This window comes from Falco punctatus, assembly GCF_963210335.1.
Source record: "Falco punctatus genome assembly, chromosome: 8".
Lineage (NCBI taxonomy): Eukaryota > Metazoa > Chordata > Aves > Falconiformes > Falconidae > Falco > Falco punctatus.
This window is the reverse complement of record NC_137588.1, coordinates 22791679-22818762: the sequence shown is the minus strand read 5'-3', so window position 1 is coordinate 22818762 and position 27084 is coordinate 22791679. Positions and strand designations below refer to the sequence as shown.

The 27084-nt window shown below is 38.5% G+C and overlaps 2 protein-coding genes across 11 annotated transcripts in view; one reads left to right on the top strand and one right to left on the bottom strand.

Annotated features, from left to right (window-relative positions):
- The window catches only part of CSRNP3 (cysteine and serine rich nuclear protein 3), a 111552-nt gene that overhangs the window by 79726 nt on the left and 4742 nt on the right, over positions 1–27084 (top strand). For 4 of the 5 annotated variants that reach the window (XM_080399075.1, XM_080399076.1, XM_080399073.1 and 1 more), the window contains 3 exons: positions 13512–13771; positions 20374–20670; positions 22194–23225. In XM_080399075.1, the coding sequence (XP_080255201.1) occupies positions 13512–13771; positions 20374–20670; positions 22194–23225 (1589 nt within the window). Of the gene's footprint in view, positions 1–13511; positions 13772–20373; positions 20671–22193; positions 26251–27084 lie in introns of those variants that run through there. The other variant, XM_080399074.1, reaches the window with a different exon arrangement.
- Positions 13929–27084, bottom strand: part of GALNT3 (polypeptide N-acetylgalactosaminyltransferase 3) — a 50780-nt gene continuing 37624 nt past the window's right edge. For 5 of the 6 annotated variants that reach the window (XM_080399079.1, XM_080399082.1, XM_080399080.1 and 2 more), the window contains one exon: positions 13929–18081. The gene's annotated coding sequence lies outside the window, so the exon portion shown is untranslated. The remainder of the gene's footprint in view (positions 18082–27084) is intronic. The other variant, XM_080399078.1, reaches the window with a different exon arrangement.

Here is a 27084-nt window from a genome sequence, read left to right as displayed (position 1 = left end):
ACACGCAGGATTTGTTTTCATTTTGGTATCAGTTGGTTGACATCAGTTGTGTATGATGTTGGATGCTTTTCAAGGCAGGAGCACTTTTCTTTGCACATACTTAGATACTTTAATTTTTTTAACTTGCAGATCTTTTAAAACATATTATTTGGAAAAGCATATTTTGAGTTCTAGGAGGTGATAAAATATGAACTGATCCTGGTGAAGTACTTAGCCCTGTCTTGTCAAAGCAGAATATCTGGAAATTGTCAGTGTTCATATTCCATGAATACAGGTGTCTTAACAGAGCTACTGAGTGATGCTTGCTTGAAAACTACCTGCAGATGTGTTGTACAGTAACAAAACTGTTAACAGTATACACTGAAAGGTGTTTTGTTCATTCTTTAAACACATTCATCTCCCATCATAAAAGAGCTTTCCTACATTGAATATTTGAATCCGTACTTTTAAGGGCATATGGGAAGGAAGAGTCCTATGAGACTTTTTCAGTAAACACACTGAAAAGAGCCAGTGCAGAAGAAAGGCTAGCTAGATTCCTTGCCTCCGTTACATGCTTGAGCACCTCCCTGATGGAAGTTATCTTCCTAAGCCATTTCCTGACACTTTTTACCATTTTCTTTTTGTCTTTTGTGAGATGCTGTCACATCCTGCATACTGTCTTGCTTCCAGCCTGTTTTCATATAAGTAAACCTGAAGCTGAGCATAAACTGTCATTTTAGTGACTGGAAATGTAGGAGTTGTGGGTGACCTGTAGTCAACACCAAGATCTGTATGTTAATTCTTTAACTGAGCTTTTTAAAAAACCCTAACGTGGCCCTCTAAAGTCTTATTTTCCTTTCTAATTGATCTGACAAAGAGATAAGTTTTCATTCACTTGTAGCTACAACTTTCAGCGCTTCAGCAAGTGGGTAGTTTGTGTATAAATCTATCTAGAATAGCTGATGCATCTCAGTATTTACACAACCCTTGAAACAACGTGTACTGGGTGAGATAAACAAGAACCTTTCAGCTATCCTGCTCCATTAGCCTTAAGGTCAGTGTAACCTGCCAGCTAAATGAGGCACACAGCTGCTGTGGATCATTCGGGTGAGGCAGAATTACCAGAAGATAGCTTTGATCCCAACAATAAACCCTGTCGTGTGATGGCAGAAAATACATGACTGAGACATCCCTAAGTGCTATCCATTGTGACTACCACACGGGGGTGAGTGCAGTTTCTGTAACAATGCATCCATGTAAGCGTCTTTTTCTGAGTCAGGAAATGAAATCACAGTCCATAAAGCACAGGTAACTTTTACCAGGTTTGTAACCAAAAAATAAATAAATGCAGTATTTTCTTGGTCAGGTATGTATGTATATACATCTGCACATTTTTAATTATCTTATCAAATAGTGATGGAGTGCCTTCATTACCACTGGCAGGTGTAATCCCTGCTGTCTTTTTATGTATTTTCTCAGTTTGTTGAGGCCATTTCAGTTGATTCAGCAGGTCGTTCATTAGTCATAACACAGATTTACCTTTGTGGACGCCAAAGCATGGTACTAACCAGTCCATGTACCTGTCCCATTTCACAGCTCCTTTTCCATACCAGAAAGAGGGATGTTCATCTTCAAATAGCAGTCCAAGTGTGCATATACAGTATTAGTTAGGACTAAGAGTATTTGCTTTCTTTTTCCTTAGGGGTACACGGAATACAGGGCGGGAGCGTGCCCAATGCCATTTTAGCTCCTTTAAATTGCCCTCTTGAGCTAGGGCACCCCACTGCTGTGTTTCATCAGCTTCACAGCAAGTTGTCTTTGGAATTGCCATTCAGGATGTCAGTGCGATGCCCTGACAGTTCCTGCAGTTGTGTGTGCTGAGGGATGCTGGGTTCCATCCTCCAGCTCAGGTGTGGCAGACTCTTCCTGCGTTGGGGAGGTGCCTGCCCCTGAATGCTTGATCTATTTTGCTGACAAAGAAAAATACCCAAATGTAAGTCGCAGAATGGTGTGCAATTGAAAGACCTGGGAAGACCTCATCAAGTCCTGTTTTTTGCACTTTTGGTGCTGGTAAAAACTCCCCATACCACGTTAATCACAAGTGCATCTCTTAAGAAACATGCTTTTAGGAGCTGCTGCTTTCCTCTGCCATTTCAGCTTCAGTGTAACAGAGCTGAAACTTCCAGAGTAACGCCTTTATTGCAGAGGTTTCTCTTCTGCACCTGCAGAGGCAGATGAAATCTCCAGCACCAGCTTGTCTGATAAGATGATCTTCACCAACAGGAGGTGGAACCATTGCACAGACTAGCTGATAGCCATCATCAATTATCTGTATCTTGCTATTAACATTATCGTTGTCATTGGCAAGGTTATCCTGCAGCAAGCTCTAACCATAGGTCTTGTCATTCTGCTAATAATGCTACCATCTTTTAAGAGTATTGGATGCCCTAAGTTCATTATGAATGTGGCTGGTCAGTAAGGGTTCTGAGAAAAGCCTTTGATGTCTAAATGCTCTTGGCATCTTTTGATTCTACTGTTAAAAATAACAAGGAGTTTGATAACACAGATACATGCCTGTTGCACTTTGAATAAACCCTTAGAAGTACTGTTTGACTATTCTAAGAGTTGCAAAATACTGAGATTGCCTCAGCTATGTGGCCATGCAGAACTTGTGAGACGTTACCAAATCCTTTGGAATCCTTAGGAAGGTCTAGCTTCTCTTAAATTATCTTTACCTGAAGGTCAGTACCACAAGGCATTACCTGAGCTTTGAACTTGAGCTGTGTGTTTAATTTCTAGTTAATGGTAGAAATCTAAATTAGTTAGATGTAGTGATGCTGTCTTGTTATGGGAAAACACTTAGAAGTTGTAGCTAAATGCAGGCATTCTCTTTTCATGGAGTCTTGCAATTATTTATATTGCCTGCAACCAGGCTTGGGGTTTCCTTTTTAATGATGAATACATTCTTATTGGTTTTTTGTTGATTCACGTTATGAAATGCAAACAGGTTGAGAGAGTCTTGGTTTTGATTTTAAAATCGTTGTGTTTTAACCCTGCCTGGTGACTAAGCACCCCGCAGCTGCTCACTCCACTCCCCTCACAGTGGGATGAAGAGAGGATCAGAAGAGTAAAACTGAGAAAACTCGTGGGTTGAGATAAAGACACTTTAATAGATAAAGCAAAAGCCACACACATAAGCAAAGCAAACCAAGGAATACATTCACCACTGCCCATGGGCAGGCAGGTGTTCAGCCTTCCCCAGGGAAGCCGGGCTCCATCACGCCTAATGGTTACTGGGAGGACAAAGGCCATAATGCCAGATGTCCCCCCCCTTCCTTCTTCATCCCCCATTTATATACTGAGCATGACGTCCCATGGTATGGAATATCCCTTTGGCTAGTTGGGGTCAGCCGTCCTGGCTGTGTCCCCTCCCAGTTGCCCATGTCCCTCCAGCCCTCTCGCTGGCAGGGCCTGAGAAACCAAGAAGTCCCTGACTTGGTACAAACATGACTTAGCAACAGCCAAACCCATCAGTGCGTTATCAACATTGTTCTCGTACACCCAATCCAGAACATGGCACTGCACCAGCTGCTAAGAAGAAAACTAACTCTATCTCCCCAGCTGAAACTGGGAAAAAATAAATCGACTCATCTGGGCAGTAAAACCCAAGAAATGCAGAGAATTCAGTGAAATGTAGTGCAGGGTATGCCATGGCAGGATCTCCCCTGCTGTCTTCATCTGGAATGATGACTACTGTAGAGGGAGTTTTTTAAAAATATGAAGAGGGGTTAGGAGGCAGGCTCCTGCTGGTTTTTTAGAAAGATTTTGCAACTAATTCCATTTCTATATTTTTGAAATTTCTCTCCTATAAATTACTGCATTTCATATACTATATAAACAGATGGACAGTTTTTGCTTTATATGATTTTTTGTTGGCTTAGATAACATACAAACAACATTTCTTTTGTTGAAGATAGGTTGAAGGTATCATGACAGATATGCAAAGTATGTTTGCAAATCCAAAGTCACGGCTGGCTGAATCGGTAGTTGTGTTTGTATCAAATGGCTATTCACAGAAGTCACCCATAAGGTGGGACAAAGGATTGCCTGTAGTGTCTTAGGATCCTGACTTCAGCAAATACGATTGCTATGCATGGATGTTGCTGCACGGATCCGTGGTAGCGGCTTTCCTTCTCACACTGTTCGAAGCTGGGGCCAAGGTCAGAAATAATCATCCACGAAACAGCAGCTGGCATTTAGAGTAAATGGTGAGGCAGAGAGCAGTTAACTGTCTCCGCTTCTCCCCACAGGCTGATTATATTTGCAGAATGGAGAAACTAGGCTAGTGTGATGAATGCCACAGAAAAGCGTTCTGGAGATCGAGGGTGCTGAGGAAGTAAACTTAAAGCTTTCACTGAAATTTTAGCAGTACAATTCCAGCTGTTAGCTTGCGACCCAAGAATTTGACATTTCTGTGAGATTTTAGACAAAACTCTGAGAGTGCGGTAAAATGTTTAACTAAAGTACAAATGAAAAACCTCTCCTGTTCATGTCAGATTTGTCTGTGAGCTAGTATTTTTTAAAAACCTTTTCAAATGTGACATAAATCTAGCATTAGGCAGTCATTCCCATCGAGCCCCTCCTGTGAGGTGAATTTAGCTCTGACTTTACCCAAGAGGCAGGTACCAGAAGGATGGAGCGGTGAAATGCTGCTAGGGTAGGTGTTGCTGTTCCACAGCATTGTCCTTGTCCTGTCCAGTTTCCACTGCTCAATTTATGCCTGAGTATGTAGTTCCCTTCAAGACTTTCAGGTTCAAATTTATTTTGGAAAATACCTCCCTGCTCTCAAGCCCACGTTTCCTTGGGAAGGTATATTGTATGTCACAGCATTTCCTCTTAATGTGGATTTTCAGCATGTGGGAAAAGTGTTTCGTCATTAAGAGATTAAAAATTGTAAATCTAGCGTGCAGAGACTCAGAAAAATCTCTTTTGGGAGGCAGTGGGGTAGGAGAGGTAGGAAACAGAGGTAGTAGCAAGTTCTGGAATATGACCTTTTCCCAAGTTTTTGTTTTCTCTGAAGATTGCCAAGTGAGCTGGCTTTTGTAAGTGATGTTTTGACCTGGATTACCATGATGAGTTAGGCTTTGCTGTTCTGTGGTGTTAGACGTGATGCAACACTGCGTGGCAAAGCCATGAACAGGTGGAGAATGTTGTTAATGCTTCTTGCCATGGTGGTTTATATGGCACTAAGACTATATGAAAAACAGAGAAATGGGTAGTAGAGTAGAAGAAAAGCAGCATTTCCTCCAGTCTAGGAGAGCTTTAATCCAAAAGGCTGCTTCATACATGTTTTTTTCAGCCTTTTGAAATTTTCATGTGCCTCAAATATTTCTGCGCTGGTGACAACGAATTACTTCGCCCTCATTGATGCAAGAGTGCTAGTAATCTGCCGGGTAGCCATACGGTTCACATTTACTTTAATGTGTCTCTGCTGACATCAGGAGAATAGCTGAGACAGCAGAAGAAAGTGCTTATGTCTTGGAGTTCAGCCAGAACTGAGATCATTTATATTTTGTAATCAAAGAGCTACCAGTTTCTCAGTAAAAAATGTTTGAAAAACATGACGGGCTTAAAATGTCATTGCTATCAGGGTTTTGTAAAGTTAGGAACCAGGCTTTGCATTTCATAGACAAATACAGCCAGAGCAGGATCTCTTCCCAGATGGGGGGATTTGGGTTCTGTTTTGGCCACTAAACACGCAGAAGGAAATGCTCTGTCTTTCACTGGCTTCACACTGCTGTAGCTCCCCTGTCCAGAGGAAAACAAGGATGTGCAAAGGAAAAGTGCAGCTGTATAATGCATTGTATGTATGCAAGAGCAATTCAGGAAAACTTTGTTTCAGCCTGCCAGCACATCATTACTGTTCCTTACTCATTTAATCAGTTACAATTTATTCATATACAAATACAACTTGGATGGTTCTCATTAGGATGCACTGGACTGCTAGTGTCAATATTGATTTTCCCCTTTGCAAAGTTATTTTTATTGGGATTTGGGAGTGGGATGGGCACATGTTGACATCTGTTATCAACACACAAGAAACATAATATGAATAAATGTGATAAAATGTGAATTTTTCAAATGTGGAAAGAGTTGGGGGGGTTGTGCCTTTAATTTTTCACAAATTTACAAATAGATAAATAACGGTCACTCTCAGGGGAGAGAGCAGAAAATACGGCTTGAGGTGGAGAAGGAAAAGGCACCAGAAGCAGCTTCAGGACTGCATACCATCTGTGGGAGGAGGCAGTGGCTCGCAATATTGGGTGCAGGTGGCAGCCACCAGTGTCTTCCCTCTGCGCCTCTCTGGGCTGGGGACTTCCTGGCTTGCTTGGCTCCTGTGGCTGGGAAGGGCTTGCAGATACACAGCTCACCCCCACGTGCAGAGGTCAGTAGGAATCTCTTCTACTTCAAGCTTTCCACTCGGTGCTTTGAAAATACCTTGGTGCGGCACAGGGAAAGGGAAGAAGAGCACACAGTTTCAGAAGTTAGAGAGCTGCTGATACATAGCTTTGAATAAGCTGTCGAAAAGGAACTAGTAATAAAATTCTTCAGTCTCCCAATCATACTTAAAGTGAAAAGTAAATTTTATTTGCAAATCAGAAGGTAAGTGAAAACAATCTTATAATTACGAGCTTGTTGGTAGGAATAAAGAGGTGGTAAGCATTATTTGAAACTAACTTACCACCAGGACTTGGTGGTTTCTTCCATATAACTACAACACTAAGGAGACAGTCTCTAACCGTAGTGTTCTAGTTATATTAAAATATATTACAAAAATATTGACACTTGATTTGTTATAAATCTGTGTATTGCCACGTCTTTCTTCACCCTTGTTTGTTCATACATTCCTCTTGACGTGTTTAAACTTTTCTGCCATGTAAATTGTTTCATTCTCTTTTATTCACTGTTGACAAACAAAGGCCCTTCTTTATTCTCTAACCTCATGTGACTTGAACGGCTCCCATTTTTCTTACCTTCTCTGCTGAGGAGACTTTTTCCAAACCCAGAAAGTATTTCCTCAATTGCTGTGTTTGTTTGGTGACAGAATTCTAGCACAGATAAATACTTTGTACAACATACTTTAGCCAGGATGAATCTGACAGGGAAGTTTTATTGCCCGACTGCTATTCGTAATATTTGCCCTTCTACCATTAATCGACATGGTGATGGAGATTTATGTGACACAGCAGCCTTGGCAAGAAAGAACAGGAGCCATGGAAGCTATTTTACAGAACAGTTTTATTTTTTAAGGCTCTTGTTGTTTTCAGGTTTGCTGTATTATTTTTTTTATATTGATACTTTTTTCAGTTCTGAATTTAAAGGTTTATTTTCACAGTATCTTTGAAAAACGAATTAATGGGGCCTCCTGTTTCATGCAGATATATGGGACATGCTGTGTCTGGAAAAATCCATTTAATGCACTTGAACCGGTACCTATAAGCTTAAAAAAAAATCTGAGGAACACTTAGTCTTTCTGGTAAAACCATCTTGTATGCCATTACTGTTAGCCAATGGATGATAAAAATTTTACTTTTTGTTTTGATAGGTAAAACGTTGCCATTTTAAATTGCAACCATTGTAATAATGATGGTCATACCAGTCACGACTTGGTGTCCCAGTATAGGAGATGGTCCTCAACCATGTGTATAATTTACCACCTATGGGAATAATCATAATGATGTTTGTGTTTATTCTGTTTTTAATCTTTTGACCATTGATCTTCCCATGTCTAGTAAACTACAGGTTGGGTAAGACAGCCTTAGAGCCAAACCTTAATCTGTGTAATTTGGAGAGGTAGCGGTGTGTGGGAGTGGTGACGTGTAGGAAAAGGTTGTCTTGATGTGACAAAACTTGTTTCATGTCAGTGTGCAGCCTTATGAATAAATCACTGAAACCTCAATTTCTTGAATGACCGCTGAACAGTTATCTCTGTTCTGTACTACAGCCAATGCCTGAAAAAGGGCCTTACTGAAATACTGACAACTGAAGGGCTATAACAAAAAGAACTCGCTCGGTAGCATTTAGGCATTGCACCATTCTGCAGGTCTCTGGCTCGCCGTTCAGGTGAAGTTGGGAAACTTTAGGAGATGCCCTGTATGCTCAATAGCCAGAGAAGTGCATAAGCCAGGAATTGTGCAGAAAGGGAAGTGGCAGAAATGCCATATGTAGTCATGAAATAAAGTATAACTGCTGTGGATAAAGAGAGTTGTTACAAGAGAGGTTAATAACTGAGAAAAAGATGAATAAATGCATCCTACTGTGTATCTGTGCAGGCACATCATGAACAAAGATAGCAAAAGGGGAAGCACAAAGAGCAGGTTGTTTCCAGGGTGGATTAACCATGCTTGGGTTAAACAATTGTTTGCTATTAAAAATTTTCCTTTAATTCTTTTGGCCACACCTTTAGGAATTTTGTTTACAGACAATTCCCAGATTTGCCATAAATGGTCTGTGGTGCTGATGACCTGTGCTGTGGCTGTTAGCTCGGGCCGAGTGCTGCACGGATCCTGCACGGATGTCTGTCCAGACACAGCCCTGATTCTGCAGCAGCTGCTTTTGCACAGCGAGGAGCTGATAAGCTTGTGGAACCTGACTTGACTCCATGAGGAAGCAGGCTAGTTGCAAGCAGGTTATTAACTCGGGCTCTGCTCTGCTAAACCCAGAAACTGAGCCATTCAAATGTCAAATGCCAAAAATCAAAATTTCCCCAGTTGATGGTATTTCAGATGAGGAATTCTGACAGTCCTGTTTGAAGATACCTATGTCTGAAGACCATGTTCAGATATAGTGACCTTTTCTGAGAAAAAGTTCTGTAGCAGTAATTACGTTCTTAGCAGTATCACCCTTCCCTCTGATAACTGATATATTTTATGCATTACAGTACTTCTATATCTGCCAAAAATACTTAATTCCATATAATCTTGAAACACAGAACTGAAAATTATATTAGTTGTTTAAATATATGAGAATGCAGTATGTTTTTTCCTTCCATGGAACATAGCAGACTTGTAGTATATAAATGTGTTAGAGATCCTGGGTGATCCACAGGAAAGTTTTAGGTGGTGATAAATATTCCCATTCCCTCTGGCGTCCTCATTTGCCATGAACTGCTAGACTCAAGATGGTGGCATTCATTTTCAACCCCCCACCTTCTAGTTCCTGTTGGCAGTGTGTGTCCAGCACCTGCTAAAAACCCACGTCTCTGCCTAGCAGGCTCTGCCTGCAGTCAGTATCACCCTTTTTATGCAGAACAGATGACAGTGGCGTTCACTGATATCACTTGTTACACAGGCAGATGGCATGTAAATACTTCTTTGAGACTGGCCAAGCAAGGAAGCCATTATGAGATCTCTTCTGAAAAAGTGTGGTGTTTACACTCTCTATGGATACATTTTTAGGTTATGAGCTTTTGTTTCCTGCGAAAAAGGCATGCAAGCCATGCACAATCTGCATCCCTCATTCTGAAATAAGTTTACTAATTGATCAATGTCAATACATTTTGTCTGGGCATATGTTCATGTTTTCCAGTATATCAGAAAATACGTATTTTGCGTGTCCTTCTGCTCTGTCTTGAGTTAAGCAGTGTCCTTCACAGTAAATACAACTGATTTGCACATAATATTAAGGTACAGTGCATGCAAAATAACACATGCCTCTGTCTCTTGATAAGATGATCTGAAAATCTGAGTTCTGGTTAGTGTGAAGCAAAAGGACTGAATGAGTTATAGAGCACTTTGTCCCTGATGTTGGCAAATATTCAACATTTCCATTCAGTATCTAATAATAATCTTTTTTGAGGTCACATTAAGGCAGCCCTCTGCTCAGAGATTTTAAGTATAGTAGAGCAAGAACATAATGCCTTTGCAGTGCTGACTGTGCTTCCTTTTGTGTCCTTGGTTACTGAGGTGATTGCAATTCTCCAGTCCCCTCACTGACAGCTCTAATCTGTGCTTTTGAGTAATCAAATAAAATCCTGTAATCTTCTGCAGTTCCTGCCTGATCTGCTCTTGTAAACAACATTCTTATAAATAGGAAGATATTCTGACTACTTCCTAGCAGTAATGTAGAGGAGATGGCTATGGAGTTACTCACAGAGCCTTAGCTCATCCCTTTCATGAGCTCTTGGGTGAGACAGAAGAAACCCAAAAGACAGGATGTATTTCAGAAAAAAAATAATCACATAGAATCAGGGGGCTCTAAATGTTTACATGCTTGTTTACTTACACAGTTTATCCTATAATTTCTCTCACTCAGAACTATATTGTTAATAAATAAAATAATGAACTTTAATGACATTTACAACAAATTATATCAGCTGTCATGCTGTCTTCAGTCCAGTAGCGTAGTGCTGGATTTATAGTGCTAGCGGTGTTGCAGTTACAGTATGCCAGCATTTTCGTAAAGTTCAACTTAATTCTATTTTAAGACAATTTTTGTCAGTGATATATTAAAAAAACCCAAGCAACTTTGATAGTGTGGCATTGATAATTTAATTAGTAAAAGTGGTAAGAACCGTAGAAAAGCTGAAGGAATGCATTAATGGGTTCTTTAAATCAGCTGATGTCAGCTAGTCTTACTGGGAGAGACTGCTGATGAAACTTTTAGGCATAAACTTATGGCATTGTACGAAATTCATGTTCTAACTTTTGACAGCACACACGCGGCTACCCCCACCCCTCCCCAGAAAGCCACATAGTGGAAAAGCTTGTTCGTGTAACACAGTTTTTATCATAGATGACATTCTTTTTTTTTTCCAGCCGGAAGTAATTAGGTTGCAGAGCTGTCTGCCCAGCTTCATTTAACTATTAATATTAGTGTGTAGTGCATAAATAAAACTTAAGGTTGATTTATGTATAGAAAGGCATATAGAAATATTATGGAAGTAGTATCTCTTCCATAAAGAGATTGTCAGACTTAAAGTGGAAGCACTTTTATTCCAGCATTTGGTATTCCTGCCAGTAAGCAGCCATGTCGTGAGTTCCACAGCTAAGGTATAAACCAAATTACTGTCAACGTAGACCTTGTGTGGTAGGTACTGCAGTTTTCAGATGGAGATTCAAAGGCTTTCACTAGCTTGTGCGATTTACAGGCACAGTTACCTTCTGTTCCCTCATGAAGCGCATATATATATATATATATATATATGATTTTTTTCTAAGATTAACCTTATGTCTTTTCTTTCCTTTAATAATTTACTGTAGTTTTCTCTCTTATTCCATTTGTGGCTGGTTCTTTTACATGCTAAAAAAAGCTACTTGCCCTTCAGTAGCTGTCAATGTTTCTTCCGAAGTAGAGGTCCAAATAATGGACAGTAAACACTAATGCTGTTATATCAGAAATTGGATACATCCCAGAATGGTTTAGATGCCTTCTCCAGCAGAAGCAGGATTTTTAAATATGCACTTTCCTGTGTGGAATAGAGGCAGTGAAGGTTCTGACTCAGAGTATTTGCTTTCACTCTAAATTGAAAGAGAACATCACAATATCAAAACTACCCTGTCTTCCATACCCTTAAAATTTGGTTTTATTAAAGATAGTTTTGTTTTGAAATTGTGGCATATATGAAAAACAACAGTACGTTAAACCAATATTAATATCATGCAAAATTGACACATCCCTCTCAGCTGGGCTCTTCTAACAAAATAACCCTGTTCCCCCACTAAAAGCTTCCTGTAAAGCTTTCTGACAGGCTGTGCTGATGGGAGGCTTGCTTAAACTTGGATGTAAGTTTAAACATGCCCAATGTAACAGAATTTGTCTATTAATTCCTCTGTGTACATCCTACACCTTTATTGGAACACCCTTTACCGCGAGCATGTAAGCGAATATAGGACCTGAGCTTATTATCTGTTTTGTATTTATAATCTGACATACCTGCAGTATAACTGAAGAAGTGTGTGTTATTTATATAATAAAATATACTTTTAGCTGCTTATCGGTATTTAGGAAAAATAACACTATTTCAAGGTTTTACTCAGCCTCAAATAGTTTTATGATCATGTCAGTAGGACATACTGTCCGTATTTTTGTTACAGGGCTATATTTTCTAGTATACTTGTTTTTCATATAGTTGGGTAGATCATGCTATTTTTTTGGACTGAATAACTAAATGTAGAAGTTTGGGGGGGGTTGTATTTGTGATGATTAGAGAATGAACTATGGTTTAACTTTGACAATAAACCAGACCTGTTAAACCAAGGCTGAAGGTCAAGTGCTTCCAGTCTCTAGAGATGGTGCAATTTTAGATTAGCAGTGTACATCATGTTGCTCTTACCGCTTGTATAGAATGGTTCCAAGTCTTTCGATAGTGGTCAGGCACTTTTAAAATCATTTTACTGCCAGGATTTTAGCAGTTAGGTCCCTCATTCATACCTGCCCAATTGTTGCCTGTAAACTGCAAAGCAATGATTTATCTACATTCTCAAATCCTATTGCCATTTTGCAATAAATCGAGTAAATCAGGCTGCTCGTCTTAAAAATCAAGGAGTGTCTCCTATCTTTCTTGAACGTTAGTGTCTCTTTTTTTTCCCCTCTAAAGGCTTACCAGTGTTAACAGTGAGAAACAATAGATCAGTGTCGCTGCAAGGAGTTACTAAATGTCTGTAGAAAGAGAACAATATTTAACAGTTAACATTCGGGATTTTTTTTTTTTTAATAAATCCATTTCATATGGTACTGCATGTCTGTATAGAAAAAGCTGAGCACAAGTGTGAGGGGAATCAGAAAAGAATTAGAAATACTAGATTTAACTTTTTGTCACAGCCCTACACATTAGAATATATATATATGCACACACGTGCATTCAGTGGATGGCAGCAAAAGAAAAGGAATGAATGTAAAGGAAAAAGGAAGTGGATCTGATTGTTAATCAGCATTGTTCCTATGTTTTTCTGTGATGATGACAATGGTATGAATTTCTGAGACAGTCTGAAAACACTAAACATACTTTATAGTTTTTCTAACACTAATTTCTCATATTTTAGATTATAAGAGAGAGGAATCTTTTGTGCCAATGTGTTGCAGTGCTTTGAAGATGTAGTTACAGATCTCCACAGCTAAGCCTTGCTGACAGAACAGCGACAGTGCATACAGACCTGTGAGAGACTGGGTCAGCTGTTCTCACGGCTGTCAGCCGCACTGTGAAAGAAGTTCCTTTTGCTGGGATTTATTTGCTTCCTTTGTACAGCAATAAAACATTTTTATAATGCTATGGGAAAAACACAACTGTCCTGGCCAAGGATTTCTGTTCTAAAGTAGACAAACGGTGTTCACGATTGTAGCAGTTTGTCATGGCTTCTAGGTTTGCATATATATGGTAAATATTTTTAATGTAACCTCCTTAGGTAGATTGCACACCTCAGAACTCCAGTGTGTACGTAGTCAGGTATTGCTAAGGCAAATAGAACTACACAAGTACCAAATTTGCTTTGACTTCAAGTTATCATTCATGCTGTAATTCTTGTCTGTTCTAGCTTCTTCAATCCTGAAGAGAGAGAAGCGGAAGAGAACAAAAAATGTCCATTTTAACTGCGTTACTGTGTATTACTTCACGAGAAGGCAAGGCTTCACCAGTGTTCCCAGCCAAGGAGGAAGCACACTGGGAATGTCTACTCGCCACAACAGTGTGCGCCAGTACACACTTGGAGAGTTTGCCATGGAACAGGAGAGGCTTCACCGGGAGATGTTAAGAGAGCATCTAAGGGAGGAAAAACTCAATTCTCTAAAACTGAAGGTAAAATTGTTCAAGACTTTGATCCCTGCCCTATTTATTTGAATGAACAGTGTCAGAGCTATGTGGGCCCAGCATGTGTGTGTTAAGCAAAACCATTTCCTTTCTGTCAACTCCGTTTCCAACCAAAACACTGGCATTTTTCCGTTTTTGTTTTTGGTTGTTTTTTTTTTTTTTTTTTTATATTACTGAAGATGTATTTTTGTTTGATATTGCCATGTGCTGTTGTAGCTTTTATCGATGTGCACCTCAGAGTCCTTTACAGGGAGGCTGTTGTTTATTCTGTTTTCTGCAGAGGGGAGAGCACAGGCAGAGAGGGGGGGATGTTAACCTTGAACAGGGTGTCCAGCAGAAGTCTAGAACTGCTGGGAAGAGAATGAGTCCTCTGAGCCCTTACATGGTGCCCCGTTGGACAGGGGCACTGGAGGTGAAAGTACTAAGTTCCTAAGTACAGAAAGTGAAACAGCTTATTTTCTTGGCCAGCTTGAGCAAATTTGGCAAAAAGTAAGAAACTAATACTAAAAATACTTTCTTTTTTCAGTGTACTTATTTATATGATCTTTACATGTCTTTAATATTTCACCAGAGGATGTCCGTGTTAAAGAAGAAATGTCAGACAGATTAACCAGCTCTATCAGTTAGCTAGTCGGAACAAATTTTGGCTACAGTTTTGAAAGCTGTCTTTTTAAATACAGAATAGAAGAGGTAAGAAGCTGTGTATTTGAGTAGAGGAGAATAGAGAAGGGGATTGTGTTTTTGGAATTGTCCCTTCTGCCTCTTTAAAATGGTTAGCAGAACTTCTGGTTTTGTAATATTTTTGTAATGGATGAAACACTTCCTGTGTAATGGCCTGTTACGTGTGTTTGGGGCTCTTTTTGAGATGAATCCTGTCATTAAGAGTGAACAATATTTAGAATAGTAACCCTACCGCTGTGCTCCACAGCCTCTTTTCTGATATTGTCTGTCTCAGTTACTGCTACAGTTGTCCAGAGCCAACTGGCACCCTCCAAGTTTAAGAAGAGTCTTTCACAATTTCCCATGGGGTGAGCTACATTCATGAGTTCTGTGTCTGAACTCTGATGAAGCTTGTATGACCATTACTATTGTAATTACTTTTTTCAGTCCTCTAATTGTTTTTTTATTTGAATAGCTAAATAGATTTTTAAATAGTTCATAAAATGTGAACTGTCATAATGAAAACAAACATAAAACCGCTCAGGACAAAGGCAAATTAAAGATGGATATTTGGACAGGTTGGAAACCAAAAGCTAGAGTTTTAGGGACTTATCACTAGATAGAGATTATACCTCTATAAACATCTCACGTCGCAGGATCTTCAGAGCATCCAGCGTGAGCTGAGCTGTGTCAGTGTAACCAATGGCTCATGTAGATCCCTTGGCTGACTTCCAGGAGTCAGCTCAGAGGAATCGCCAGTGGAGTGAGTAAAGAATAGTAAGGCATGCAAGTATTTCACTTTTCCTTTTCTTTCTATAGCTAGAAAGTAAATTAAGGAAAATTACAGATCCTGTTTACCTCTAAAGATGGGTTGAGGCCTTTTAGCCTTCATCTGTATGGAGTAGAGCTTGGCTTATAATTCTCCTCTTGGCTGAGGTGGATCTCTTTTCTTCGGTAACTTACATCACTCCAGCCCAATCTTCTTTTTGGGACGGACTCTACTTTCTGCTCCTCTTCCAAATACAACATGTTCTTACATCTCCCGAGTCACTTCTTTGAGTGGGTGATAATCTTTACTGTGACTGTTCAGTTCCTGCAAATTCTCTTCATAAGTATTCAGTGAATAAGGAAAGCCTGATTTTCATTCCTGCTTCTGCCCTAATTTTAATTGTTTCCTTTTACCAAATATGAAAGTCCTTTCCCCTACACCGAATTCAGCAGTGTTGGGATTCTTTCCTCATTGATCCTCAGCAGTTGATGTGGGAGTAGTTTACTAGCATCTTCTGAAACTGGTAAGCTGACTCCAGAGTTTCAATTCAAATATTAAGAAATTGTGGTGAGGTCTTCAGAATCCTGAGAGTAGCTTAAAAATGGTAACATCTTACTAGTGATAAATCTTTTACTAGAGTAAAATACTTCTCTTCACTCTAGAGCATGTATAAAAACAGGGAATGGAAAACTTCCTTTTTAAATATTCCATTAAATTCACTTTATTTGCATCCCTGATTATACATTTGGGGTAAAAAAAGTAAACCCCACTTTACCTCCTAGAAGCAAATCCAGGACTCACAGAATTAGTCACTGTAAAGCACTGAGCATGTTTTATTTGCTTAAGACACTGGGCTTGCCAGTTTCCCGTTACAGAGATGGAAGAGCTGCTTGGTCATTCACATGGTTTCTAAATGAATATAAAAAGGAAATGTTGTAGTGTTCTAAGATGACAATGTCACCTTAGGATCTGTCATGAAAATGTACCAGCCAGGATTTGCATCAAAATTACTGTAAATCACAGAAGAATGAAGACTGAGAAAATGAAGTAGGGCAGAGTTTGCTCAAAGAGGTTTTGCTGTTTAAAAACCATTATGCAAGCAGAAAGTAACACTTTTGGTGTGGTTTGTAATTTCAGTTTCCCTTTTAAAAATTTTTGCATTGGATTAAAATATGCTAGTCTGTAGGTAGAAAACACTGTCTCTTGTAGAATTTGTTAAAAATAATAGAAAGACAGGAATGTATTGAAATTGACATAATACCCAGGTACTGTTTATTTTTTTACTTGCTGAAGTTGAAGAGCCAAACAAGAAACTTCTTTTAATGAAGAGCAGATAAAGACTTAAAAATCATCTTCCAGTCACTTTAGCCATTTAGCACCAGCACTTTGGTGTAAACACTGCTGACAGCGGCATAAACACTTGTTAGCAGCAGTATGTGAAAATTCTAATGGCGATCTGGACATAAAAGCCATCGTTTGTCAAGATGAAAGGTACAGGGTAGCCTTTACTTTATTGTCTCATGGGTAAGCACAGTAAATTAGCTGGAATAGTCCTTATTGCTTAGCCATAACGTCTCCTCAGATTAAGATCTGTTAAAATGATTAGTATGATGCTAGTGATGTTAAGGCTTCTGGGTCTGTGGATGCAATGGTAAGGAATAATTTCCATCCAGGGCAGGCAGAGGTGTCTAACCTAAATTTTTAATGTTTTACAGAATGGAAGTGAATTTTACCCAAAGGCTTCACAAACTTACTGGCCTTTGCCTGGTTCTGTTGTTAGGACATTAACCTTTAGTTTTATGAGAGAAATTTTACATATCAAGTTTAATTCAGATGAGCAATATTGTCACAATCAAGAGAACTTAATGTTTCCCTGAAGTTCTGTATTGGAAAGTGTATTTGATGGTTCTTGATAATCTTCCTCCCTCTGTAGTTACCCAAATACTTGTTTGAGCAATGTTTGAATCTTTCATTAATTCATTCGTTCTTTGTGTGACAAAATCGAGAAAACAATATCAGAGGAGACGATAAGGAAGTCATCCAGCGCAGGAGGCAGGAGCTGTAGTGCTTTGAAATGGCAAACTGCTGTGCAATCCCGCTTGCTGCCCAGGCGTTTGACTTTCCAGCCTGCTGGACGCACACGGGATTCAGCATGTGACTGGAGCCCATTCCCGAATGCTCTGCGCTGTGCAGCAAAGCACTTACGATTGGCAGCAGGAGGAGGAGAAATTCATGGCAGGTTTGGTATGGTTCCACAGGTGCCTTTGTTAAGCTGAGCAGTTACAGCATTCACCTCATGGAGACCTGAAACTGAATTTTTATTAAATAGTAATGGAATAAAATACTAAAATAATTACAGAAGCAGGGATTAGAATTCCTTCCCTTTCTGGTTTCAAACTTAAAATCTGATAGGCAATTAAATAACAGCGACCTGCTTAAGGACTGATTTGAGCCTTGTGTATTTAGAAATGGAGAAATCAGAATTCTTAGGTAGTTCATACTCCTATTACATAAAATAAAAGAAAGCAAAGAAACATAAATACACTGCACTTAGTTGTACCTAGCTAACAAAAAATGAAAAACATAAAATATCAAGGATGCCATTCTGGATTTGGACATTCAGGCTGAATTACATGTACAGTGGAGTATTCCCTCCCACTAGCTTCAGGCAGCTAATTCAAGAGGCATTTAATTACTCTGTGGATTTACATGTCTCTTACTGTAGATTTTACAGAAAAAGGATGGCTTGTTACGTCTTTCCTACCTTACTGAATGAATATGTTGACATACCTGCTGTAAATAATCTCTCCATTGTCCCGGGGCCAGGCAGAACTGATTAGGGAGCTATTACCCCCTCTATTTTTAGCCACTGTAAAGTGAAATGAAAAACAGAAAATAGAGTAAGAAACCAATCTGAAGGAAGTTTGAGGACATTTTTGAAAATACCCGCGTTTGAGATGAAGAAAGAGCTAGAAGTACATACATATAAAGGGATTTGAATGTTACAGGGGTAACAGACATGGTAAATAAACAAACATGAAATAAAATGAAGGCACTAAACTCTGAAGGCTGCAGTTAGAGGATTGAGATAAACTGAATAGAGAAGGAAGCAATAATGCCTATAAAGCAGCATTGTGGAAGTGGCACGACACCTCTGCATGAACTAAATACGATGCTGAATTGCTAAGAAGGGATGATTACTGATCTCAGGGTAGTTTTTCTTTGTGCAGTGTAATGTGTACACATATACTGTGTGTAAGGGCTACCAGCCATGACACTGAGACTGTTTGCCTTCAAAGAGAAGAGTATTGTTTTTAACCTGACTTCACAAGTCAGGAATAATTAGTTTGGGGTTTTTTTCTGTGATTGTCTTACACAGTTGTTATAAACACAGAATAGCAATTACAAAAAAGAGTAAGCAGTCAGTAGGAGTCCATCATCAGTAATTCAGTAACACCATAAATGACAGTTACAGTCCGAAAGATTGTGGAAAGGACAAACTGTTAATATAAATGGGAAAAAGAAACAGCTGGGAACATAATAAAAGCAGAAGTAGTGGAATGGGTAAGATTCAGGACTGCTGTCTTACACCTAAGAAGCATAGCTAGATGGAGATGACAGGATTTAGTAGCAAAACAACCTTTACAGTGATAATTGCTAAATGTCTAAACATTGAAATACACAAGAAACAGGTAACGGTAGTTATGACTTCAGCATGTTATCTCTATTTAAAACTGGTGTTTAAAAATTTATTTGGGATGACAGGCCAAGCTGAAATTTTCTGCAAGTAGATAAGGCAAAACAGAAAGTATTCAAATGACTATTTTTCTGTGGGTAAGAAGTGTTCAAATTACATTCATTGGGGGCTGTTTTTATGAGGTCATAGTGATGCCCAGGATGAAACTATTAATGCCAGTGAGATGTGAGACTTCACCAGTGTATAATTATCACATAGTTGCACCATGTTTTTTTTTTTTCACAAAAGTATGAGACCAGGTGCTTGGCTAATATAATTAAGCCCCATCAATTCAGAACATTACATAGAGCAGGGAGAACATTGGCAATCGGGGTTTTTTTTTTTGGTTGTTTTTCCATTTTAAGCAAAATTATTCCATAGAACAATAATAAAAAAAAGTGTTGTTATTAGATGGCCAAAAAAAATAATCATATAACTGCACTTGCTTCACATTTGCTGTGTAGTATGATGCTCAATCTGAGTAACCCGAGATGGAGAAAATACATATTTTGCAGTGAATGTCATCCTCTCTCTGAACTTGAACATTTGATATTCTTTTGATTCTCAAGCAATTTTCTCTGTAGAAGAATTTTTATAAATGCTGTAGTTGTGTTATCTAGCAGATGTAACTAGTGAGCTCTACCGTGGATGGGAAAATTAACTTTCTTTCAGTGCAGTATTTTTTTGTTCTTTTCTTCTTGACTGTGTACACCCCTTTCTACATGTATGGTACAGAAGTGTGGTATCTTATGAAAGTGGCACTGGATGTTTGTGCTTGATGCTCATGGCCGTTTAATTTTGAAACAAGTTTTGAAAGGTTTGAGAGCCAGACTATACGTAAGTAAATACTGTAGTGCCAGGATACTTGTATCTACAGAGACTCAAAAATTCATGTTTCTAGGAAAGGAAAATGAATCCTCTAAAAACTTTTCAAGGTTCTCCACAAGAGGTTAACAACTTCCTTTTTTTTCTAAGTTTATTTTCATTAACTACCTAGGAATAATCTGGAGTGGTTAGTAAAGTACGAAAATCTATGTCAACACAAAGGGTTATTTTCAGGACCAGAGACAGGAACTAGAATCAGTTAAGAGCTCAAAAATTATCTTATGAAACGAAACAATATAGAAAAGATTAGAATTTTAGAAAGGCATGAGATCTGGCATACAACAACAAATGATAAAGGACATACAGAACAGATGAGAAATTAGAAACTTAGAAAAAAATTAGCTTTGTGACAAACATGAATCTAAAAAAGTGTATTTAATTCATATGCTGAATGTGAAAGAACTGCCTTTTCATCCCATCTGTAATCATATTCTGGAACTTACTGGTAGTCATGCAGCATTTTTACATATGGCTTTCTATGGCATATGTATATGTGTGTGAGTATAGTGTAAGGACTTTGTTAATTGTTCTATGCAACAGATGACAAAGAACGGTACGGTGGAATCTGAAGAAGCTAATACGCTGACACTGGATGACATTTCTGATGATGATATTGATCTAGACAACACTGAAGTAGATGAATACTTCTTTCTACAACCCCTGCCGACAAAAAAGCGAAGGGCATTGCTGCGAGCTTCTGGAGTGAAGAAGATTGATGTGGAAGAAAAACATGAGCTGCGGGCCATCCGCCTGTCCAGAGAGGATTGTGGCTGTGACTGCCGTGTGTTCTGTGATCCAGAAAGTTGCACTTGCAGTCTGGCAGGCATAAAATGTCAGGTAAATGTCTATATTATTGTCATTTAACTATCGAGGGGATGCAGAGGGGTGTATGTGCATGCACACATGTGTACTTTTTGTTGTTAAAAGTCATAACTACTAGAAATTAGTTAATTTATTTACTAAACAGTAACACTTAGGGACCTCAAGCCAGTTTTCTAAGGCTCAGATTTAAGAGTATGTAGTGGGCAATACAACCAGCCTCCTCAAACACTGTATTTTATGATTGGTTTAGGGTTTGTTGGGTTTTTTTTGGTTTGGTTTGGGTTTTTTTTGTTCTTATACAAATATTCTGCTCCTCGTATTCCTCTCTGGCCTTTATCTAAATAGGCAGATGCAGACAACAGAAAAATCAGTAGCCTGCACATTTCAGAAGGGATATTACCTTTTATTTTAGAGACAATTCACATACTGTCTAAATGTGAGATACAGTCCAAACTCAATGAGAAACCATAAATGACACTGTGTGGTACTGTCCTTTATTTAACACGCATGATACTTACAATGCACGTGTGGTGAATTTGCATGTAGGCAATAAAAATATCTGCTAATATAGCAGGTAATTTTTCCTCTTCAGAGTGAAAAGGTATTTTGTATTTTACATTTACATAGTTTCCTGTGTGGAGCTGTAAATGTCCCAAAATGCTCCCTAAAAGATGTTTCCGCTAATTCTCCTGAGTTGCTGTTATGCAGTTGAGTTAACTTCTTCCTGAATGCATTTTTCATCATCTCTTAAATCCAAGCTAAACTTCCTCTGCTATTTTAAATAATGTATTCTCTTTACTGTCCCTGTTTTCATCTTCGTATGTGGGGGAAGATGTACTAGATGGTGTTACACGGTTCTCTGCATCATATTTGATACTCAGGTATTACAGTGTAGATGAAAATTATAGACCTTAAGCTGTCTAACTGAACTACCAGACGTGTGGATTTAGTCACATTTTTAGAAATTTAAGATGGTTTAAGGTTAGATAGAAAAGTTCTACCCCCAGTCTGTTGAGCTTGTAATACTGCATCTGCAGTTGGCTGGAATATCTTTTAAATTGTACTTGCGTTTTTATTCCTACTGTGGTCAAGCATCCCCACTGGCAACTTCATAAAGGTTTTTTATATATAGTTCATTTTGTTTCAATAGATTGCTAGTTTCCATGATTTTTACCAAATTTCAGACTTTCTGGTAATGCTTTTGCCTGGATTTGAGCATAACATGAAGTAAAGCTGTAGCAGATCCATATATAGAAAAACTACCTATTTTTTGTTCCATTGTGTAATGCTTTCACCTGTAGAGCTGAAACAGACCTTTCCTATTCTGCAGCATCGGCACGTGTATGGGTCCCCCGCTGTCCCATCAGTAGTGCTAAATCCCAGGGCTATCTGGCTGAGTTACTGTTAGCTTTGACTGTTCTTACGGGTAATTCTCAAGTGAATTCCACTTCACTACTGTATTTTTCTAGGCTGTCTAGGTTCTGTTAGAGCACAGGCTTATGCTACGTATTGTTAATCTGTGTTCTTTTTTTTAAAAGGTGGATCGTATGTCTTTTCCGTGCGGTTGCACTAAAGAAGGGTGTAGCAATACAGCAGGTAGAATTGAATTTAACCCAATCCGTGTACGGACTCACTTTTTGCACACAATAATGAAACTAGAACTGGAGAAAAATAGAGAGCAGCAAGTTCCGACACTAAATGGCTGCCACAGTGAGATAAGTGCACACACCAGTTCTATGAGTCTAGGACCCCATCCGGTTGAATATTCAATTGCAGAAAATTTTGAGATTGAAACTGAACCTCCGGCTGCAGTTATGCATTCTCAGTCAGCCGAGGACTTGGACTGCCCAGGGGAAGAGGAGGAAGAGGAAGATGGGAGTAGCTTTTGTAGTGGAGTAACAGATTCTAGCACACAGAGTTTAGCCCCTAGTGAATCAGATGATGATGAAGAGGAAGAGGAAGACGAGGAGGAAGATGATGAGGAAGAAAAAGCAGATGACTTTGTAGAAAGCATGGGCTCCCATGCTGATATGGTGCCTCTTCCTTCTGTTCTTTGCTACTCTGATGGAACTGCTGTGCATGAAAACCACTCTAAAAATGCCTCATACTATACTAACTCTTCAAATCTGTATTACCAAATAGAGAACCACGTTGCTGGCACTGCTAACCAGATCGGTGAGACTTACTCAGAAAGGGATGCTGTCAAGAACGGTAGTCTTTCTCTGGTGCCTTACAGCATGACTTCAGAACAGTTTGTTGGCTACACACGGCAATCAGAGGAAACTTTTAGCAGCCCTCATTACCCTTCTGCAAACCCCTCAGTGATTGTTTGCTGCTCATCTTCTGAAGGTGATAGCAGTGCTCCATGTAACAGTTTATACACTGAGCACAGGCCAAGTCACCCTCAAGTGGAATTTCACTCATACTTGAAAGGTCCTTCTCAAGATGGCTTTGTTACAGCGTTGAATGGCGAAAGTTGTGTACAAGAGCACCCTGTTGAGAATTCGCTAAACCTCCCAGAAAAGAGCAGACTGCACGAGGAGTGCATCAAATCACCAGTGGTAGAAACGGTACCTGTTTAATATTAAAATTATTCTAAGACTGACTTCCTGTATTAAAATGCACTCATACTGGATTTCCTAGAATCTTACTTTTTTAAGAGGTAGACAACACTTGGACTATAGTCAATGTTCCAGACACATTTTGTTTTCTCAAGCTACACTGGCAGTGGTATTGCACAAACCAGTTCGTATAAAGATTTAAATAATAATATTCGAACTGTCTTTTGATAAAAATAAAATGTGTAAGTAAAAAACACACCCAACGTATTTCAAAGTAGCCTACCTATCAAAGTATGTGAAACCTGCCAAGCTATCTGAATCAAAGCTTCGTGTTTTTGATTGTCGGGCCAGTGCAAGATTGTTAAAAACGATACTTTGAAATAATCATGTTTAGAGCCCTAATTTTCAACATATCTGAAAAGATGGTAAGTTTAATGTAAAAGTAACTACTGTACAAAAAAAGTTTTAATTGTTCTGTACTGTATGTATTTTATTTATGGTAGTTTAGTACTCATGTTTTGATAAAAATGAACAGCATGTTCATTTGATCAGAAGATCCATGGCTAGTTACAAAGAGCATGTCCACTTTTCATCTGAAGTATCTTGTATTCTTTTTTTCCCATTTTTTTTTCCTTTTTTTAATTACCATGTCTGGTAAATTATCTTGAAATGCATTTTTGGATATACTGTTTTCTCTTTTACTGTTCTTGACAAACAGAAGAGTCAGAAAGGGGGCATTTACGTCTTATAGAAAGGTGAACGGTAGACAATCCTCCATTGAAATTAAAATCGGTGGCATTCCAGAACTAGTACCCCTCCCCAAAGAAAAATGATCTTGTATATAATGGCAAAGCAGTAGCTTAAGCTTACACAGCACCTTTTAGCCCAACAAACATTCAGATACTTATGCACTTTAGTGCCATTTTGCAGTACGGTATTAACTGCGGGAACTGTGAACTATTTTGGAGAAATGCCATAGCTCCAGACTCTGAGGTGTATGCAAGATCTTAAAATTCATTGTAACAAAACCCGTATGTTTTTCCTAAGCCAGTTTACGAATATGTCGGTAGGTAATTTATGAAAGCAGAGTCTTGCTGATCAAAGTTTAAATGAAGCATGGGAAAAAAATGTGGAAGTGTCTAGATTTCCTAAATATTTAGCAGTTTTAATGAAATAAGAGACTGGCTTTTGTGGACTTCTGATCGTATCTCAAATTTAGTCATTTGGTCTAATTAGGCATCAGCAGATTCAGTGAGGATAAATAGCTTCAGAAATTCTCTCATCTGCAGTTTACAAGCAAAATAGCATGTGCATCATATGGATATCCATTACCTTGTACTCCATTTGTTTTTAAATGACATGGGAATTAAAATACCTGCTGTATCTCAACCTTTAATTTTATTAACCAACCTTGCTTTCTTTTAGAAAAGGAGGTATAGGAACCTGCTTTTCTCTACACTGATAATCCTGCAATGCCTTATTTTGATTTCAAAATCTATTTTAACACTTCTGTTCTTCTAATACTGAACTTTTATTTATTATACATCAAGTGGGTTAAAATGTAGACCTGTCTTGTTTGTCAAAATAAGGATCAGCATCTTAGTTTATATCTGTGTCAAACCTAGATGGTTAACAGTATGCATGTAAACACAGTGTAAATTTTAGCTCTGTAACAGTGACTCTTCTGGTTAGAAGCTCTTTAAAACATCCTGTACAGTACTCCAGTAGATAAACTGCCAGATCTAAAATATGCTTTTTTTAAAAAAATAAGCCGACTTAATTGTTTTTATATGAAATCTGGACAAAGTGATTTCTCATTTTTATGCTAAATTAGCAAAATATTTTTACTCCATGTAGTAGCTGGAAAGGTTTTTTATTTACTTGTTTCCACAAGAAGTCCTACGTGTTTTATATGAACTGCATCAAAAAGTCCTAGTTTTCTAGGGACCGGATTCCACAGTTGCAATGTATTCCATCTCCTGGGAAAATGCAGTCACGCTGGTTATCTGGCTCAGCAGCTCCTTAGCCTCTGTGCCTCTTAGTCCCACAACACTCTAGTCTCTTTCTCTAAAGGCTGAGTAGCCAGGTAAGTGCATGTATTCTCCAGTTCCTTACAGCAAATGCCCATCTTTATTTTTAAAGAGCAACATGTTAGTCCATAAAGTTCTGCATCTAAGAATAATAATATTATTCTGTTCAAGATACTCTGTAGGCAAATGTCACAAGCCTCTGTGCATATAGGCATCTTGCATTAACAGCAGGCTTGAATCTGGCACTCAACACCAGCACCAAAAGCACAGATCCCTCCTACTTGAGGTGGGACAGTAGCTGTGAATCAGTAGCAGCTTTTTAACCTCAGAGTGTGGTGGAGGATCATGCACACTTTACCAGGGTGTTTCTCTCAGGGGAAAGCTAAATGAAATTTTTTGTTTCATTATTCACCCCCTTACTAAGCAATAAGAAATTATTTTCTTGGCCCCTGTGCTTTCACATGAAAAATATCTTTAATAATATTAGCAAGCACAGTGTGATTAACTTTATAAAATACGTCTTAGCTAGCTTTAAAATACTGAGATGATGGTTATTTAATATTTTCATTGGCACAGGCTTCAGACCCCAGGCCTCCTTAATATTAGCATCTGTATAAACTTCTGAGTACTTAGATGTATATGATCTGTGCCATTGGGGCATCAGGGATGAGCCAAGGTAGCTAATTCCTGGGAGTCACAAAGTAAACTGTGCAGAATAAAGATTTATGTTGAAAAAATATTCTAAACGACCTGGTGATAATGTAAATAATAATACCTTTCTTTTGATCTGATCTGATGTTTTGTGATCAAGAACTGATCTCAGTATACAAAGTAAACAAATCTCATTTAGTTCTTGCAACAAGTTACAAAGTCAAGTCTGTTTATAACTAATGGAGATTTCCTGGTAGCTCAACTAATAATAATATCAACAAGCCTTCGAACAGAGATAAACTCATACCAAGGGAAAAAGAACACCAGAAACCTCCTTTTTTTTTTTTTTTTTTTTTAAAACAGTCTAAACCTGTTCCCCAAACAATTCCATATCAGCAAATAGCAAAGCTAAGGCCTTTTCTAGCATTTATATGTTTACTGGAGTGAAAAAAAGTCACAGCCCTGACCAAAACAGATAGGCTAATTCTAATGTGAAATCTAAGCTAGAGTAGGCTGTAGAAATCAGGTGAGAGTCAAGATTCCCACCCTTTCAGTAGACATCGATGTTTTGTTCAGAAGAAAAAAAGTACTCTTCATATAATGAAAATCAGACTTAAATCATGGGATGGAAAAATGTTTTAATGTATTTTCTGGGCTAGTATGTAATAATCTATGATGTGTCCCATTTCCCAGTTGGTTAATATTAATGTTGATAACCAGTCCTTTCATTTTGGCTAAGCTTATTTCTTTGTGATAAAAGTATTATGTTACTAAATGACAAGCAGCATTATTTGCTTCTGTATCGACAGTACATCATTTGTGGAAATGTTAACTTCATTAATAGCTCTATCAGGTTTATTTCCCCAAATATCTGGCTACTGATAATCACTCTTAAGAAGCCAGGTAATAAATCAGATATTTTTCTCAACTACATAGCGTAATCGTAAACTAAGTCATAACACAAGCATTTCCCTCTTTAAAATAAAACAGAATTTTCACACAGATCACTGGAACAGCACCTAAAACTGGATACCTTTTTGCCTACAATGTGAATGTTGTCTCTCTTGGAAAAAAAATGCATTGTTATAGGTTTATATATAAGGCTGTAACTGACTATAGACGTAAAACTAGAACTTTTCTGGCAAAATTGCAGCAATTGCAATTGTTTCTTAAGAGCTATAACTCAC